Below are 17838 nucleotides of genomic sequence, written 5' to 3'. Positions count from 1 at the left end.
AAGTCCCTCCAGATTGGCAGGATCATAGTTCCCTATTACCTCTCTGCTAAATAACAGGCACTGGTTCTTGGCCAATTTCCAATTTCTTCAGCTTGCCAATCTCCATCTCGGCAAGGAACCGAATAACACACTTTCTGAAAATACAGGTTTAGCAGTGACTAAAAGAACTCCCCTTCCCTTCAGCGATGGAAGGCTAAGTAATATATTCTCCTCATGATGCTAAAAGGCAAAAATCCATTTGTTATGTTCTTATCTCACTTGATGTCCCAAGAGGAAAGGTATGTCTGATGAATCAAGAGATAAAATTGTAACACTATGTCTCTACCAAGATAAGTCACATGTTTCTGTCATACGTACGGCACTGGGCACAGCATTTTATACGTATGATCTCAAACTCTCCCAACAACCCTGCAAAGACAGTCCCGAAGAAGTGAAGGAATTTGCCCCAAACTGGACAGCATGAAGGGATGGAGACAGGACTGTCACTTGGCTAGCCAGCTCCAGAGCCTGCACTCCTGCCCCTGCCATTCACCACGTAGTCTCCTACATTTTGGCTTGTCCAGAAGCTTCTGACTCTAGAAAGCCACCAGAAGCTTTGGGACACCAAAGATCTGACATATAACCAAAGTTGATGGAATATTAAAAACAAAACAAAAGCTCCAAGTTATAAATCCATTTGTGTCATTCAGTCAAAAGTTTTCCTATGTGAAGCTTATTCTGATAATGTGTCATGGCTGACAGGTTTTGGAAACATCTTCAAAACTGGTTCAAAGACCACATACAAAACCCAGTCTCATTATTTTAAGGTCACAATTCGTTCTTTGACCAAAAACAGTATTCGCTGACCCAAATCCTGACTTCATTCACTAGATTTGGCTCCAAGGACATTTTCCCTGTGGTAAGAAGTCACATTCACCTTCAATGAACCAGATTTTGCCATGGCTGAGAGATAGTCCAAAAAAACAGAAAACTCCAGCAAAAGTAGAGTTCCAAAACTGTTCTGAGCAGTGGCAATGTTGTTAAAAAAAAAAAAAAAAAAAAGGCACAGCAGCTCTCTGCTCCTTGAAATCATTTTCTTTCTTGGTTCCTGGGACACAGCTCCATTTTCTGCTTCTCTGTCTCTGTCAGACACCCCCAAATTAGTGTCTTCTTTCTCTTTACCTTGCACCTTTTGCTCCCCTCCTCTTGAAACTTCTTTAAAAGTTTATGTATTCAACACTATGTCTCTGGTGTGTGTCTATTTAAATCTTTAGTCATGAACATTTCTAAATTTATAAAAAGTAAAAAGAATATAACAAAGACCATGTACTCACCCACCCTTAAACAACCATTAAAATTTTGCCAAACTTATTTTTCCTCTACTCTCTGCCTTTATTTTTTCTGAAATATTTAAAAGTAAAGTGCACACGTCACTCCTATCTGAGGCCTGTCTGTCCTCCATAGGTGTTAGAGTCTGCAACCCTAGGCCTGCAGTCTTCTCATATGTGGACATATGAGAAGGACACCATATCATTTCAAAGTAGGATACTTCGCTATGTGTCTAGAAAAATAAAAAGGACATTCTCTCACATAAATACGATGTCATTAATACAGCTAACAAAATTAACAATAACTTTTTATTAACATCTAATACATAGAATACACATTCAAATTTCCTTGCTGGTCTTCTCCTTTACTTCAGCCATAAGGAATGACTTGATATTTGCCACACGCTGTTCTTCATACACTTTCAACCTGTACATATGAGCCAGCTACTCTTATCCTCTAAGGCCCAACACACTTTGTACATTGGACATTATTTACAGCATTTGTTGGTATTCTGTATTTAGTCTTGAACCTATATTTCTATTCAACTGTGAATTTCTCAATGTCTCAAGTTTTTTCATCTTTAAAATAAGGAGAATAATACCAAGTCCATGTGTTTGAATTTTTTTAAAAAAAGATATGTAAAGAATAGAAAGCATGAGTCATATAATCTGGCAAATAATCAGAGTTTTACAAGTTGAGTTTCTTTCTTTTCCCCTAGTAAGATCAAGTGTACATGAGCCAGACTAGACGCAAATGCCTGAGAGGCAAGCAGGGACCTGTTCCCCAGTACAGGAAGATAGACTAAGTAACGGTAGATGTGGGAAAGGAGAAATAAAATGGCTGCAAGGTCAAGTACTGCTCTAGGACTTTACCAGCAGCAAGATTTGTTTTAGTAACACATTATCACTCTATTCCAGTCACAGGTCAGTAGATACAAGAAGAAAAAGGAAAGATGTCATTTGGAATCTATAGATGGAAACTCTTGATCTCAAATTTCCCGTTCATCTCTGAGCTCTTTATTATGCTAGGTTGGTCTAGCCAAGAGGAGGCCGAAAGGCAGTCAGGGTGACTTACTGTCAACTAATGGGTGAGGAAGAGGTCGAGAAAGTCAACAAAAATTTGTGGGACACTTTGGGTTCTATAAAGATACATTTTTTATCTTTTAAGATTCATATCTTTCTAGGGCTGGAAGAAGTAGGGGCTGGCCTGTTGAACATGTAGCATTGCTATGGAAACAGCAACAGAGCTGTAGGCAAGAGTTCTGGCTTCTGGGGCTGGATCTGGTCATGACCAAGGGCACATTAACTTCCAATGGGTTTCAGAAGAGGGAGATTGGTAGAAACTGGTTCCAAGAGCCAAAGAGACAAAAATTCAAAGAGAATAGAAAGGTTAAGTGACTGGCTCAATATCACCATGCTTCTAAGAAAAAACAGAGAGCAGACTTGGAAGAAATATGAAAAGTGATGTAGTTTGAAAACTGTTAAAAGAATCATATGATTTTCAAGAGCTCTGATCTAGTGCTGGGAGTGTGGCATTTTAAAATGCACTTAAAGTTAACTTGGACTATATGAAAATAATTTTCTTCTTCTGTTCTATTCCACAAAGATCTGGAAAACATTCCCAGCCCTGTGTCAACCTTAAATGAGAAAAGAATATTTAAAGAGCCACTGATTTGTAATGGAAAACTTGGATAAATTGACTATTTATACTTGGAGATTTTTATATTTCTTTTTGTCCTTTCTTCAGAACACACAGCTAAGAAAAGCCATGATGTAAGTCTGCTCTATTAGACCCCATTGGCAGGCTGTTTATTCTGTATCTACAGCATAGCAGCTTCTCTGACTGTAGCACTTTGTGGAAAAGCAACCAAAGAACATATTTGAGCTTTTAAAAAAGTACACTGTTGATATATCCAGCATGAGACTGGAGAGAAAGGGGTGTCAGAATGCCTGAGTTTTCAGTTTGGGCTCAAGGTTTATTAACCAAAGTTATTTAAGCTTTCTGAACCTCGAACTCCTCATCTTGAAAAACAGGGTGAATAATTATCTATTTACTGATATAAAGAGCAATGTACACATGAAAGGTATTACAAGCACTCATCTGATAAGCAAAACTGGAATAAGTCTTCATTAAATGCCTACTATCAAATTATTTGATCTATACTGAGATCCAATATCAGAGATCTATCTGAGATCCAAAATCAGAAGACTGAGGTCTTCCCTAAGTATATACTCTTACCATTTCATTACTTTAGTTGCGTTTATTATCTGGGAAATCATGCCCAACTCTATGCATTTCTTTAAGAAACACCTAACCTAATGAAGCGTAATTCTAAAGGGTGCAATCAAAATGTGTGGTGAGATGGTGTGTTGGATGAGGGAGACTAAACCACACAACATGAGGTGTGGTGAGTGTTACATCTGGAAAAAAGAACAGAGTACTTCCCACTGAAGGGCCACAATGTGGCAAGAGAAGTAGCCTCGCTTGACTTAGCTCTGGAGGCAGGAGAAGGATAAATGAATAAAGATCCTGGGAGCTGTATTTCAGCTCACAAGGAAGCACTTTCAGACACTTGTGTATGTTAGTTGCTTAGTCGTGTCCAACTCTTCACGACCCCACGGACTGCAGCCCACCAGGCTCCTCTGTCCATGGGACTCTCCAGCAAGAATACTGGAGTGAGTTGCCATTTCCTTCTCCAGGGGATCTTCCCGACCCAGGGATCAAACCTGGGTCTCCCGCATTGCAGGCAGATTCTTTACCATCTGAGCCACCAGCAAAGCCCTCAGACACTTACAGCTGTGTAACAATGGCGTAGATGGGCATAGGACAATATGTAACAATGGAGTAGATGGGCACAGAAAATACCTAGATACTGTGTTGACTTTGTCAACAAAGGTCCATCTAGTCAAGGCTATGGTTTTTCCAGTGGTCATGTATGGATGTGAGTGTTGGACTATAAAGAAAGCTGAGCACCAAAGAATTGACGCTTTTGAACTGTGCTGTTGGAGAAGACTCTTGAGAGTTCCTTGGACTGCAAGGAGACCCAACCAGTCCATCCTAAAGGAGACTGGTCCTGGGTGTTCATTGGAAGGACTGATGTTGAAGCTGAGACTGCAATACTTTGGCCACCTGATGAGAAGAGCTGACTCATTTAGAAAGACCATGATGCTGGGAGGGATTGGGGGCAGGAGGAGAAGGGGACGACAGAGGATGAGATGGTTGGATGGCATCACTGACTCAATGGACATGGGTCTGGATGGACTCCAGGAGTCGGTGATGGACACGGAGGCCTGGTGTGCTGCAGTTTATGGGGTCGCAGAGAGTTAGACACGACTGAGTGACTGAACTGACTGATACTATGAGAAATGAATGAGATGACTACACTGCCTTCTGAACCTCACATTTGATGTGAAAGTAACCCTGAATTTCTTTTAGGAATCAGAATTCTTAAGAATATGGACCTGAATCACAGATCCTCAAGTTCTATTCCCCTCTCTAAAGCCCTATTCACCTTTCCCTACAAGTAAAAACACCGTTAAGGGAATGTTTCAATGACTTTTACTCAAAATGGAAGAAAAAGATAAAGGGGGGCCATTGCTAAATTAGGTTATCTGGTTTTCAATGTATCTTTTTTTAGCCATCAGATAGCTCTGCTGTAGCTGGCTGAATTAGTGTCTTCAAATGTGGGTGACTAGGGCAATAAAAGGAAACAAACTTTTATTTTTTCATTTTAAGAGAAACCAAATAAAATACTCAACAGGATTTTTTTCCCAAATGTGGCCATGCAAGCACAACCTGGCTGATCTGCAACTGAGCACTATTAACATCTATTTATAGCCAGTATTTTCATAGATGAATCACATTTACCATGAGACAGTTAATATTAAGGGCTCAACCAACTCTGCTGAGAACCCCATAATCTTACTACTTCTCTTTCCATTCTCCTTTCAGGGAACTAAGTTATAGCTTTATGGATCCACACAGAGAGAGGGGGAAATCCAAGTGGAAATGTAAAGCTAGCCGACAGTCTGCTCCCTAAATGTTAAACACATTCAAACTTAAGGCACTGAATCACTTTCAAGGTTGTCCCTTGGCGAAGAGCGTCCTCCAGTCGGCACAGACTCCCTGTGCGTTATGCAACCATCTTGCTATCAAAAGAGTTCACCCCCAAACTTCCTACAAATGAGTTTAAATGGCACTGCATTATGTCACAGACATAAAAACAGGACTAAGGACTGTTCAAGGTGCCGTCAAATAAAAAGGAGTGTGGCAGACGTTGAACTCATTTTATGCATGTGAACCTGTAATCAGGGAGGTGAGGCTGAGACAGAACAAAGGGTCGGGGTATATATGATAAAGGTTCCAAAAATTCGACGACTTTTAACTGCAGTTTTCTAGTAAGTCTTGGGGACTGAGTGTCCCTTCTCCACCCACATGTGTGCAAACACACACACTAAACTTTGTGTAGGTACCAGCACTACCCTGATTGTTGTTGTTCAGTTACTAAGTTGTGTTTGACTCTTTGCAATGCCATGGACTGTAGCATACCAGGCTTCCCTATCCTTCATTATCTCCCGGAGTTAGATTAAATTCATGTCCATTGAGTTGGTGAGGTGATGCTATCTAAGCATCTCATCCTCTGCTGCCCCCTTCTCCTTTTGCCTTCAACCTTTCCCAGCATCAGGGTCTTTTCCAATGAGGTGACTCTTCCCATCAGGTGGCCCAAGTACTGGAGCTTCAGCTTCAGCATCAGTCCTTGCAATGAATATTCAGGGTTAATTTCCTTTAGGATTGACTGGTTTGATTTCCTTGCAGTCCAAGGGACTCTCAAGAGTCTTCTCCAGCACCCCAATTTGAAAGCAAGAGTTCTTTGGTGCTCAGCGGAATTCTTCTTTACGGTCCAACTCTCATATTGTACATGGGTACTGGAAAAACCAGAGCTTTAAGTACATAGAACTTTGTTGGCAAAATGATGTCTCTGCTTTTTAATATGCTGCCTGGGTTTGTCATAGCTTTCTTTCCAAGAAGCAGTGTGTTCTGTCGGCAAAATTCTGCTAGCCTTTACCTTATTTCATTTTGTATTACAAGGCCAAACATGCCTGTTATTCCGGGTGTCTCTTGACTTCCTACTTTTGCATTTTAATCCCCTTTGATGAAAAGGACATCTTTTTTTAGTGTTGGTTCTAGAAGGTCTTGTAGGTGTTCATAGAACTGGTCAACTTCAGATGCTTTGGCATCAGTGGTTGGGGCACAGACATGGATTACTGTGATGTTGAATTGGCTTTCCTTGGAAATGAATCAACATCATTCTGTCATTTTTGAGATTGCACCCAAGTACTGCATTTCTAACTCTTTGTTCACTATGAGCACTACTCCATTTCTTTTAAGGGATTCTTGCCCACAGTAGTAGATACAATGGTCATCTGAATTAAATTTGCCCATTCCTGTCCATTTCAGTTCACTGATTCCTTAAGATGTCCATGTTCACTCTTGCTATCTCCTGTCTGATCACGTCCAGTTTACCTTGATTCATGGACCTAACATTACAGGTTCCTATGCAATATTGTTCTTTACAGCATCGGACTTTACTTTCACCACAACTGAGTGTTGTTTCCACTTTGGCCCAACTGCTTCATTCTTTCAGGAACTATTACTAATTGCCCTCCACTCTTCCCCAGTAGGACACTGGACACTTTCTGATCTGGGGGGCTCATTTTTCAAGGGTCATATCTTTTTGCCTTTTCATACTGTTCATGGGGATTCTCCAGGAAAGAATACTGCAGTGGGCTGCCATTTCCTCCTCCAGCAGACCACATTTTGTCAGAACTCTTCACTATAACCCATCTGTCTTAGGTGGCCATGCATAGCACTATGTCCTTTTGCCACTACAAGGCGGTGATTCATGAAGGGGATTACCCTCATACTGATATTAATTTTTGTCTTTGAGAGTCTCCACTCTTAGTTTAGCTTTACCATGCCCTTTCCTACAGTCTTTACTAAGGGTAAAACTCTTTAAGATTAAATGATGACATACACAAAGCATTTAAGATAGCACCCGGCATGTGTTAAGAGGTCTACACACATTAGCTGCTTCTGTCAGATTCTCAGTACCATTTTTCTGAATTTCTAGCCCGTGGTTCACAGATGACTCATCTTTACTATGAGGCAGTCCCTATTGATACTTAAGAGCCAATCAGCTCTATTGAGGACTACACGATTCAGTCATTCAAATGAATTCCTGCTGAGGTCCAACTCTGTTGAACACTACAGAGACAGACATGAACAACAGGGACCCTAAGCTCACAGAGTATGAACGATAAACTCATTACCAGGTAGCATTATCTCCATTTTACATCTGAAGGCTCACAGAGGTATAGTAAGTTGTTCAAGGCCACAGAGCTAACATGCTGGAGTAGTGATTCAAATCCAGATCCATTTGATCCCATAATCTCAGAGTCTTTCTTGCCATGCTCCTTCTGCCCACACCCAAGATGCCAGCAAAGTGTCTGAGAAAAGCCACTTTGTGGCTTAGTTTTTGCACATAAATGATGCATGAAAACAAAACATTTTTACTGAATAGACCAAGTGCCTTCAGGGCCAGAAGTTGTGAATTCATTAATATTCATATTTTTGTGTAATTCTGGGTAGCCAGAATTAACTGTACCCATATCAACAAAACAGACATTAGTCCAGATACAAAAACAAGCTTGCACAAATTAGCAAATATGATAACTGATAAGTGGGTACTTCATAAATGTTTACTGAATAACAATATTGAAGCACGATATTTTCCTTTACTAAGTATACCTTCTTATGAGACCCTAAGTAGATACAGCATAGTGATTTGCTGAATTCTAAAGCCAGACGCCCATGCTGGACATGGCTCTGCTACTTTCTAGCAGTATGACCTTCAGCAAGTTACTTAGCAGCTATGCTTCAGTTTCCTCTATTGCAAAACAGAGAAAAAGTTTTTGAGAAGACTAAAGCGTTAACCAAAAGAAAGCATTTAGTATTTATTTGCTAAGTACTGAATTAATGTAAGCTATCATTGTTATTTTCTTCTTTAAACTGGAGTAGTTTTGATTGGTTACCCTGATATCATAGTAAATTGTCAAGACCACAACCAATTTCTTTCACGGAGGCATTCTGAAGTTCTTTTATACAGCCAAACAACCTGTTTCCACCATTCAAATATGGAAATAAACAGGTATGCAGAGACTAAATTACATCTAAGTAGCATCCAATTATGTAGAATAAGCAGTTTTTGTTATACAAAGAAAGAATGATTAATAAAGTTCAACATTTATAGTAAGAGTTGGCTAGGGGCTTGTACGCTGGGGGGAGGTGGTAGTTAGAATGGGCCTCAATTGACATTTGGCTATTTCCTGTAACTAAATTAAGTAAATAATTGCAAAAAATTCTATTTGTCCTTCTGCATGAACACATCCTTACCAAAATATATCACGATTTCAACCAGCTTACGCCAAAGAAAAACTGACCGAGGTCACTGCATAGGAAAACAAAGCAGAATCTGCTTCTCGGGGCCAACTGCACTGTATTTGTATCCATAGATACAAGACAACAGACAAGCACAAAATTCTAAAGCGGGAAGTCCCAGGACCTCAGAGATCATCTAGTCTCAGGCACAAATTCTGTAGTAAGGGGGACCCATTAGGGAGTGAGGACCAGGGTAGAGGTCAAGGGAAAGAAACCTTATTTCATCCTGAATGACCTCATGGGGTCAACCCAGCCTAATAGCCTTATTTTACGAGCTGCGACCCAGAGCTAGCTAATTAAAAGCAGAACTGAGATCAGAAGTCCTGTTTCCTGATTCCCAGTCTATCACTCTCTCACATTTCTGAAGGCTGCCATTCAATGGCTCTGAGAGTCACAGATAATCAACACACTAGGCTGTTAAACTTGACAACTAGGCAGGCAAATGTCTTTGCAAAACCATCAGGCATTATGTCACTAGTGACAGTTATGAAAAGAGTAAGGCATCATGATTTGTTATAAACAAAAGCAATTTTCCATTCCATTTTTTTTCCCTTTGTAACCTAAAAATCCCAAACCACCACTGCTATTACAAAACTTTTCTTTTCCTCAGTATGCACCCCTGGGCCAAGCACAGATGTATAAAAAATTTGCCAAGAGAAACAATGAAGTCACTGATAATACAAAGCATGAGAGTATCATGAAATTCATGTCTTTGTTTTCTTCCTCTGATACTTAATTACTTCTCATTACTGATGAGTTTGTGGTTGTTGGCAGAAGGGTAAGGAAACTCCACCACTGTAAACATGTGGAGACACACACTCCTCAGTCAACCCGAAGTCTGCACACGAAGGGTCTGTTCACAAACCCAATTGAACACCAGCAAGAATGCTGAAGCTATTTTCCCTAGTCCCCAAAGAAGATAGATGGTTTCAGAAAAACTCTAAACAATTTAAAAAGGATAAACATAACATAAAAATGTTACAGCGCATTCCTTTTTTAAAAAAATCACTTATAAATATCATCATTGGCAAATGATATGTGCACTCCTGGAGGATTTCACTCAACTCACTTTAACAATGAGGTGAGGAGGAATATAGCCAATATTTTATAATAACTATAAATCGAATACAACCTTTAAAAATGATGAACCACTATATTTTACACCTGTAACATATAATACTGTACATTAACTATAATTCAATTAAAAAAAAAAAAGAATGAAAGGTGAGGGAAGACAGTGCATATATGGAGATCCACTCAGTTTTCTGTAGCAGTTTGTGCTCCATGCTAAGTTGCTTCAGTCGCATCCGACTGCGTGACTCTATGGGCTGTAGCCCACCAGGCTTCTTTATCCATGGGGATTCTCCAGGCAAGAATACTGGAGTGGGTTGCCATGCCCTCCTGCAGGGGATCTTCCTGGCCCAGGGATGGAACCTGCGTCTGTTACGTCTAACCTGCGTTGGCAGATAGGTTTTTTTTTTTTACCACTAGTGCCACCTGGGAAGCCCTGTAGTAGTTCGAGTTGCCTTAAACTCAAAGAGCACTACTTATGAGCAAAGCTTAGCAAGCTACCCTGTAGCTACTTCTGTAATGTAAGTACAGAAACTTACATTATCTTGGAATTCTGGAAGGCATACCTTGGATAAGATTAATGGTGACAGAGGAATCCTTATTGAATAGTAACAGAATACAAGTTGATTCTTATCAGTAGCCTATTGTTCCACATTTGACTACCTAGGTAAGATGAAAGCACAGGAATGCATCATAGAAGTCACAAAAATAACCCTACGCTTCCAGGAAACTAAAAGAAGTAAAGAACCAAACACATTTTACCTCTCTTTTAAACTAGGCTTCTATTTGATTTTCACAGAAATATGAATCTGTAAGTGTGGCAGATGAGTTTTTCAAAGATGGCTGCAGTTAATTCTTCCCAGTCATCTGCAATGTGACTCTGCAGCTCCTTCCATCAAGAAGTGGGATCTATTTCCCCACTTCCTGAATTTGGGGTGGCCTTGTAATGCTCTTTTACCAAAAAAACTGAAGACTTGGAGTAGGGGAGAATAAGCGATGCAGGGGAAAGTCAATGACAACTATCGTCACAGATCACTGTTCATCACATTCTTGGGATGCTGCCCTGAGTCTGCTCTATGGGGAAGCCTGGTCCAGACCACCAGAGGCTGAAAGCCCACGTGGAGCAGAGATGAGATGATCCAGCTGAGATCAAGTTTGTCTAGCTGACAGTCAGATATGGAGTGAGCCCATCTTAGCCCATTCACACCCAGTTGAGCTGCAAGATGACTGAAAATGCAGAGTGACCTACAGAGTTTTGAGCCACTGTTATTTAGTAATGTAACCTAAATTGTGGATAGGCGACAAAGTAGAAGGAACAAATCAGTCATGTTCTTGAATAGCCATTAGGTATGAAACACCAGGTCAGAAATCCCATGGGACACATGAATGTATTAGATAGAATATCTGAATGTATTAGATATTAATATTAGATAGAAGAAACTGAAGGCCTTGTCCTTCATGTGAGAACATTTATATAAACAAAGTGGTACATAATATTTAAGTGTTTTAAACGTATCTACTCTATATTAACAACCCTCCATTATTCCTATAGGCCAGAGTAATGATCTCCCTGAAGTGATCAAGGTAATCCAAAGGGGTAGGAGAAAAAACTGGATTTCTTATTTTTTATTAATATTTTTCAGTTTTATTTTTGAATATGTTTTCATAAGTGAAGTAGCTCAGTTGTGTCCGACTCTTAGCAACCCCATGGACTGCATGCCTACCAGGCTCCTCCATCCATGGGATTTTCCAGGCAAGAGTACTGGAGTGGGTTGCCATTGCCTTCTCCCATAAGGTACATAGCATACATTAATATGCTAGTATATGAACATTATTTATTAGTACATAAATATACATATAATGGGGCTTTCTACAGTCAAAAATACTATATATCCTAACCTTCCATCCCTATATAAAAATATACTCCCTTTATACCTTTGCATTTCTCAAATAAATAAGTCCTTTCCTGGATATGTAGTGCAGTGAAAGTGAAAGTCACTCAGTCATGTCCAACTCTTTGCAACCCCATGGACTATACACTCCATGGAATTCTTCAGGCCAGAATACTGGAGTGGGTAGCCATTCCCTTTTCCAGAGGATCTTCCCAGTCCAGGGATCGAACCCAGGTCTCCTGCACTGCAGGCTGATTCTTTACCAGCTGAGCCACCAGAGAAGGCCAAGTAGTGGACAATCAGTGACAATTTTACTGCCACAGATCACTATTCATCTCTACTGTAATTATTGATAAGTAATCTCTTCAGCAAGGCTACAAGCATTTTTCACACACGGTGTCTGTATCCATCTCAGACAGGGTGTTTATAACCACCTGTCTTTGGCAGTACAGTATAATAGCATGAGACATGATTCTTTAAGAGCACAGGTAGTAGAGCCAGGTTGTCTGGATTCAAATCCCAGTTCTTCCACTTATTGGCTGTGCAGCCTTCATTGGTGCTTCCATTTCTTTGCTGTAAATAGAGATAATAATATCCCTACACTTCATAGGGTTGTTGTGGAGAATTGAATGAGTTAATACATGTAAAAGGCTTAGAAGAATGCCTGGCATGTAGTAACTTCTCATTAAGTATTAGCTACCATCAACATTGCCACCACCATCACCACCATCACTGTTGATCTCTAGCAGCTAATAAAGGAAATAAATTGTGATGGAGGAAAGTCAGAGTGAACATGAATTATAGAGGAAAGATACTACATGACTTGTTAAAACTTTGAAAGTGAATGCTTTAAATTTCTCCAGATGGACACTGTAACTTTAAGGCAGGGTGCCCCACTAGTATCACTTTTTTTTTTTTAATTTTACTTTATTTTTAAACTTTACATAATTGTATTAGTTTTGCCAAATATCAAAATGAATCCGCTACAGGTATACATGTGTTCCCCATCCTGAACCCTCCTCCCTCCTCCCTCCCCATACCATCTCTCTGGGTCGTCCCAGTGCACTAGCCCCAAGCATCCAGTATCGTGTATCCACTTGATAGTTGGTTTGTTACTGACAAAATATGTGATAAACAGGTAAGCCACTAACACCTTCCAGTTCTGCTGTTACAGCCTGATTGTTATGCTAAGGCTACTGAATGATTCTCAGTTGAAAATTAACTCTGGGATTCTTTCCTTAAGCACTGTCTTTTAACTGTGATCTCTACTCTGGTGAAAACCATTAGTCACAGGTTCACTGTATATCCATATGCAGCGTTTAGATTTCTGTGGATTTCCTATAGGGCACAGACCCACGAATTCATGTCTTTTAAATACGCTATTGATAATCTATGCTAAAAGAAAGGCACGGTGGCAAGAACCATTATATATCCTAGGAGAAAGGGGGTCATACAGATCATCTCCTCACCCACCTTACCTCACAAATCAGGACACTGCACTCAGGGAGGGTCACGTCTTAACTAAGTCCCACAGCTGATTTGTGACAGAATTCTTTTCACCTGACTTCTGTCTAGTTCAGTGCACTTCATGACCCCAGATTTACAAACTATTTCCATAAACTTTATACTTGAAAGTGTACCACCTGTATTAAGAAAAGTAAGACAGTCACACCATAAATAACCAATTTAGTGCAGGACACACAGTGGGCCTTCAATAAATGCTTGTTGAAGGACGGGTGGAGAGATGAATGGACGCTTAGCTGGTTGGTTATGAAGTCCTCAAGGTTCCTAAACTGTTCTGCACTCTGATTTCTCAAGTGGTGCCAGCAAGGCGGAACTGGAAAGAGTCACTTCTTCAACAGAGTACCCAGGAAAGACACAAAACCATTCTTTCAGTCTTCTTTTCTTTCTCCCTGAATTCATGGTTCACAATTCATTAGATGAAATAGATAATCAAATAAATTTGCTTTAGTTCTTAAATTTTTTTTCTAACTATAAAGGTAGTACAGAATCACTATAAAATTGGAGGGAATAAAAATAAATAATGTTAATAATAAAAGCTAATGTTTATTGGTGTTAATATTGTATTAGGCATGCTATAAACATATGACATGTATTGACTAATTTAATTCTCACAGCAACTTTAGGTTATGAATATACTACTATTATCATCCTCATTTTACAGATGAGAAAGGCAGAGAGGTATCGAGTAACTTGCCAAAGTTTTATAGCCAATAAGTAATGGAGGAGAGATATGAACTCAGGCAGAGTGGTTCCAGGGTTCACGGTCTTAACCATTCTATTATACTGCCACTGCTCAAATTTTGGTTTCCAATGCAAATTATAAAGAAAAGAACTGATTTATTATTAGAGAAATGCAGATCAGAACTACAGTGAGGTATCATCTCACACCGGTCAAAATGGCCATCATAAAAAAAAATCTATAAACAATAAATACTGACGAGGCTGTGGAGAAAGGGAACCCTCTTGCACTGTTGGTGGGAATGTAAACTGATATAGCCACTAAGAGGAACAGTATGGACATTCCTTAAGAAACTAGGAATAAAACTTCCATATGACCCAATAATCCCACTACTGGGCATATACCCTGAGGAAACCATAATTGAAAAAGACACATGTACCCCAGTGTTCATTGCAGCATTGTTTACAACAGATAGGACATGGAAGCAACCTAGATGTCCATTGACAGATGAATGGATGAAGAGGTTGTGGTACATATATACAATAGAGTATCACTCAGCTAAAAAAGGAACGCATTTGAGTCAGTTCTAATGAGGTAGATGAACCTAGAGCCTATTATACAGAGTGAAGTTATGTCAGAAAGAGAAAAACAAGTATCATGTATTAATGCATATACATGGAATCTGGAAGGGTACTGATGAGCCTGTTTGCAGGGCAGCAATGGAGATGCAAAAATAGAGAAAAGACTTGTGGACACAGAGGGGAAGCAGAGAGTGGGAGGAATTGAAAGCGCAGCACTGAAGCATATACTTTACCATGTGTGAAATGGCTAGCCAGTGGGAATTTGCTGTGTGATGCAGGGAGTTTGAATCCAGTTCTCTGTGACAACCTACAGGGGTGGGATGGGGTGGGAGGAAAGTTCAAGAGAGAGGGGACATATGTACACCTATGGCTGATTCATGTTGATGTATGGCAGAAACCAACACAATATTGTAAATCTTCCAATTAAAAAATAAAGAACTGATTTAAAAACTGATTAACTTGACTAAGTTAAATTGAAAACTTCTTTACCACAAAAGACATAAAGTGAAAATGTTTAAGCTACTATCAGAAGAAATAATAGCAAAACATATAATCAACCAAACAGTAACTTATAGAATATATAATGAATTCCTATAAATTCATAAGAAAAAGGCAACTAATATTTACAAAAGGAAAATGGGCAAAGACTATGAATAAGCAATTTATGAAGAAACTCAAATGGCATCTAAACACATAAAAGGATGCTGCTCTTATGAATTCAGGATGCAAATCAGATATCATTTCATTTATCATATTGGTATAAATTCTATAATAGCACGTGTTGATGAAGATATAGAGCAAGGAGAACACTTCTACTCTGCTATCAATTGGTACTCCACTCAGGACAGCAGTAATCCCTAGTAATGTTGAGAACACAATATAGCAGAGTCCAAAAATCCCACTCTTACGCCATAAAGAATACCCGAAGAAATGCATATACACAGGAAGAAAATGTCAAAGTATGTTCACAGCTGCATTTTTTTCTAACACTAAAAACATGTAAATTATTTAAATATCCATCAACAGTAAAATGGATAAGTAAATGGTGGATTATTCATACAGTGTAATATCATATAGCAGTCAAATATGTAAAATAAGTAAAATGGAACAAGAATCTCAAAAACAGTACAAAAAACCTTTCAGAATGCTACACGCAATATGCTATGTTTACATTAGGTTTGAAAATCTGCAAAGTAAAACTATAAATGGCTCAGCAATATTAAAAATATAAAGTATAAAACATGCATGGGAAGAATAAACACCAAATTCAGTATGGTTACTTATGGGGTAGGATGTGTAGAAAGTGGGTTAAGGAAGACGTACATAGGGGCTTCTGCTCTATCTATAATATTTTACTTAAAAAACTATTTTCTAATGTATTGGATTATTTGGGTTAATCTGTAAGATATTACCCAAATATATAATAAATGGAGATTTTACAAATCTGCGTGGTAGCATGTAGTGACTCATTATATTTTCATACATCTCTGTATGCTTGAACTTTTCCAGATTTTTTTTCTTTTTTTGGCCGTGCCTAGTTTGCCAGCCAGGGATAGAGCTGTTCCCCTTGCAGTGGAAGCCAGAGCCCCAGTCACTGGACCACCAGGGAATTCCCTCCAGAATTTTTTTTTTAATGTAATTTTGGCTGTAGTGGGTCTCTGATGCAGGCTCTTCATTGCTGTCCGTGGGATTTCTCTAGCTGTGGTGAGCGGGGGCTACTCTCTTGTTGCGGTACTGTGGGCTTCCTGTTGCAGTAGCTTATCTTATTGTGAGAGCCCGAGCTCTAGGTGAGCGGGATTTAGTAGTTGCAGTGCACGGGTTCAGTAGTTGTGGCACGGGTTAAGCTGCCCTGCAACATGTGGAATCTTAGTTCCTAGACCAGGGATGGAACCCATGTCCCCTGCATTGGCAGGCAGATTCTTAGCCACTGGACCACCAAGAAAGTTCCACCCCTTCTGATTTTTAAAGAAATATTATCACAAATGAAAAGCAAGGCACCAATGATGATGATAGTTTCTTGACTTGTAGGAATGAGTAAAATTAACAATCTTTTTGAACATCACTGAAATAGACTGTAAATTCAGTTGATATTTTCTTTTTTCATTAGAAACCTCAAAGGTGGAACAGATTATTGTGCTATTGTAAATTAATTTCAAACCTATATAATAAGATGTACAGCTAAAACTGTCCTTCAAATATTACTTTATTTTATAGTTTTCATAAAAATCAACTACCATAGGCATTGGGGTTCTTATTTTGGAGATAAGGGCTCTAAATATAAACCCTTGACTTATCCAAGGACAGTTCTGGAATTTTAGCAGAATGTCAGGGATGCAGCCAGGAACCAAGCCTTCATTCCTTTAATATTAGACTTTATCATCATAACAAAATAACCCAAAGTATTTTATAGCAGTAATTCTGATAATTCTATCTTAAAGCACCAAAGGTTAAGAAATTTAAAAACATTTTTTTAAGTTCCACAGGGTTTCCTTGTGGAACCACAATGTGAATCTGCAGAAAGTTAGAACAATTAGCAAATTTACCATTTTATAATTGTGTTAAGTACGTCTTAAGTAAGCACTTAAGCCGAGGTTGGAGGTATGACCCAGGTCCCTCAGGTGGAATGCTCGGCGGATGAAGTTCAAATACAGTCTGTTTACCCATGGACATAAGTGGCCTTAATCAAAGCAGAACACATTTTTTAAAATGTTGATTTTAAAAACAGAAGTGTAAATAAGACTGTGATTTATGAATCTGCTAATACCCCTCTCTGCTGTAGACTTCACAAAGATTGAGTCTTTGGCTGTGGTAAATATATATGCTGTATAACATGAGTGCAGACTTGTCAAAGCAGTAATAGGTTCTCTTACTAAAATTCCACTTCCACTAAGCATTACAAATTGTCTTTCTTCTTTCCAGCCCTTAAAGAATGCGTTCCAAAAGCAGTGACAAGGAGGGCTCAGCCCCAGAGCAATTTCCAAGACCTGGAAAAGACCACAGTTTCCAAGGGCCTGAAGACAAGAAGCAGAGACAGCAAGACAAAGACCCCACCAGGGAGTCAGATGCAATCCTTCCATATCCTAAGTCACACAGTGGTAATGGCCACCAAGGAGAAGACCTCTCCAGAGATGACCTCTTATTTCTTCTCAGCATTCTGGAGGGGGAACTGCAGGTCAGCTGGCTTAAAAGCATCGCCCTCACGCTTCCCGGGGAAGGCTGCTTATGAATTTGCTGTGTAGGCTGCCACAGACATAGCTATCTGGGCTTCATACTTGTATGCACATGA

The 17838-nt window shown here is 39.4% G+C and overlaps 2 protein-coding genes across 3 annotated transcripts in view; one reads left to right on the top strand and one right to left on the bottom strand.

Annotated features, from left to right (window-relative positions):
* CMSS1 (cms1 ribosomal small subunit homolog) overlaps positions 1–17838 on the bottom strand; it is a 394807-nt gene that overhangs the window by 251732 nt on the left and 125237 nt on the right. The window lies entirely within an intron of this gene.
* FILIP1L (filamin A interacting protein 1 like) overlaps positions 17472–17838 on the top strand; it is a 117604-nt gene continuing 117237 nt past the window's right edge. Inside the window, exon 1 of the mRNA XM_061440626.1 lies at positions 17472–17724. Within this exon, the coding sequence (XP_061296610.1) occupies positions 17482–17724 (243 nt within the window). The 5' untranslated portion in view covers positions 17472–17481. The remainder of the gene's footprint in view (positions 17725–17838) is intronic.

This window comes from Bos javanicus, chromosome 1 (assembly GCF_032452875.1).
Source record: "Bos javanicus breed banteng chromosome 1, ARS-OSU_banteng_1.0, whole genome shotgun sequence".
Lineage (NCBI taxonomy): Eukaryota > Metazoa > Chordata > Mammalia > Artiodactyla > Bovidae > Bos > Bos javanicus.
This window is presented reverse-complemented; position numbering and strand designations above follow the sequence as displayed.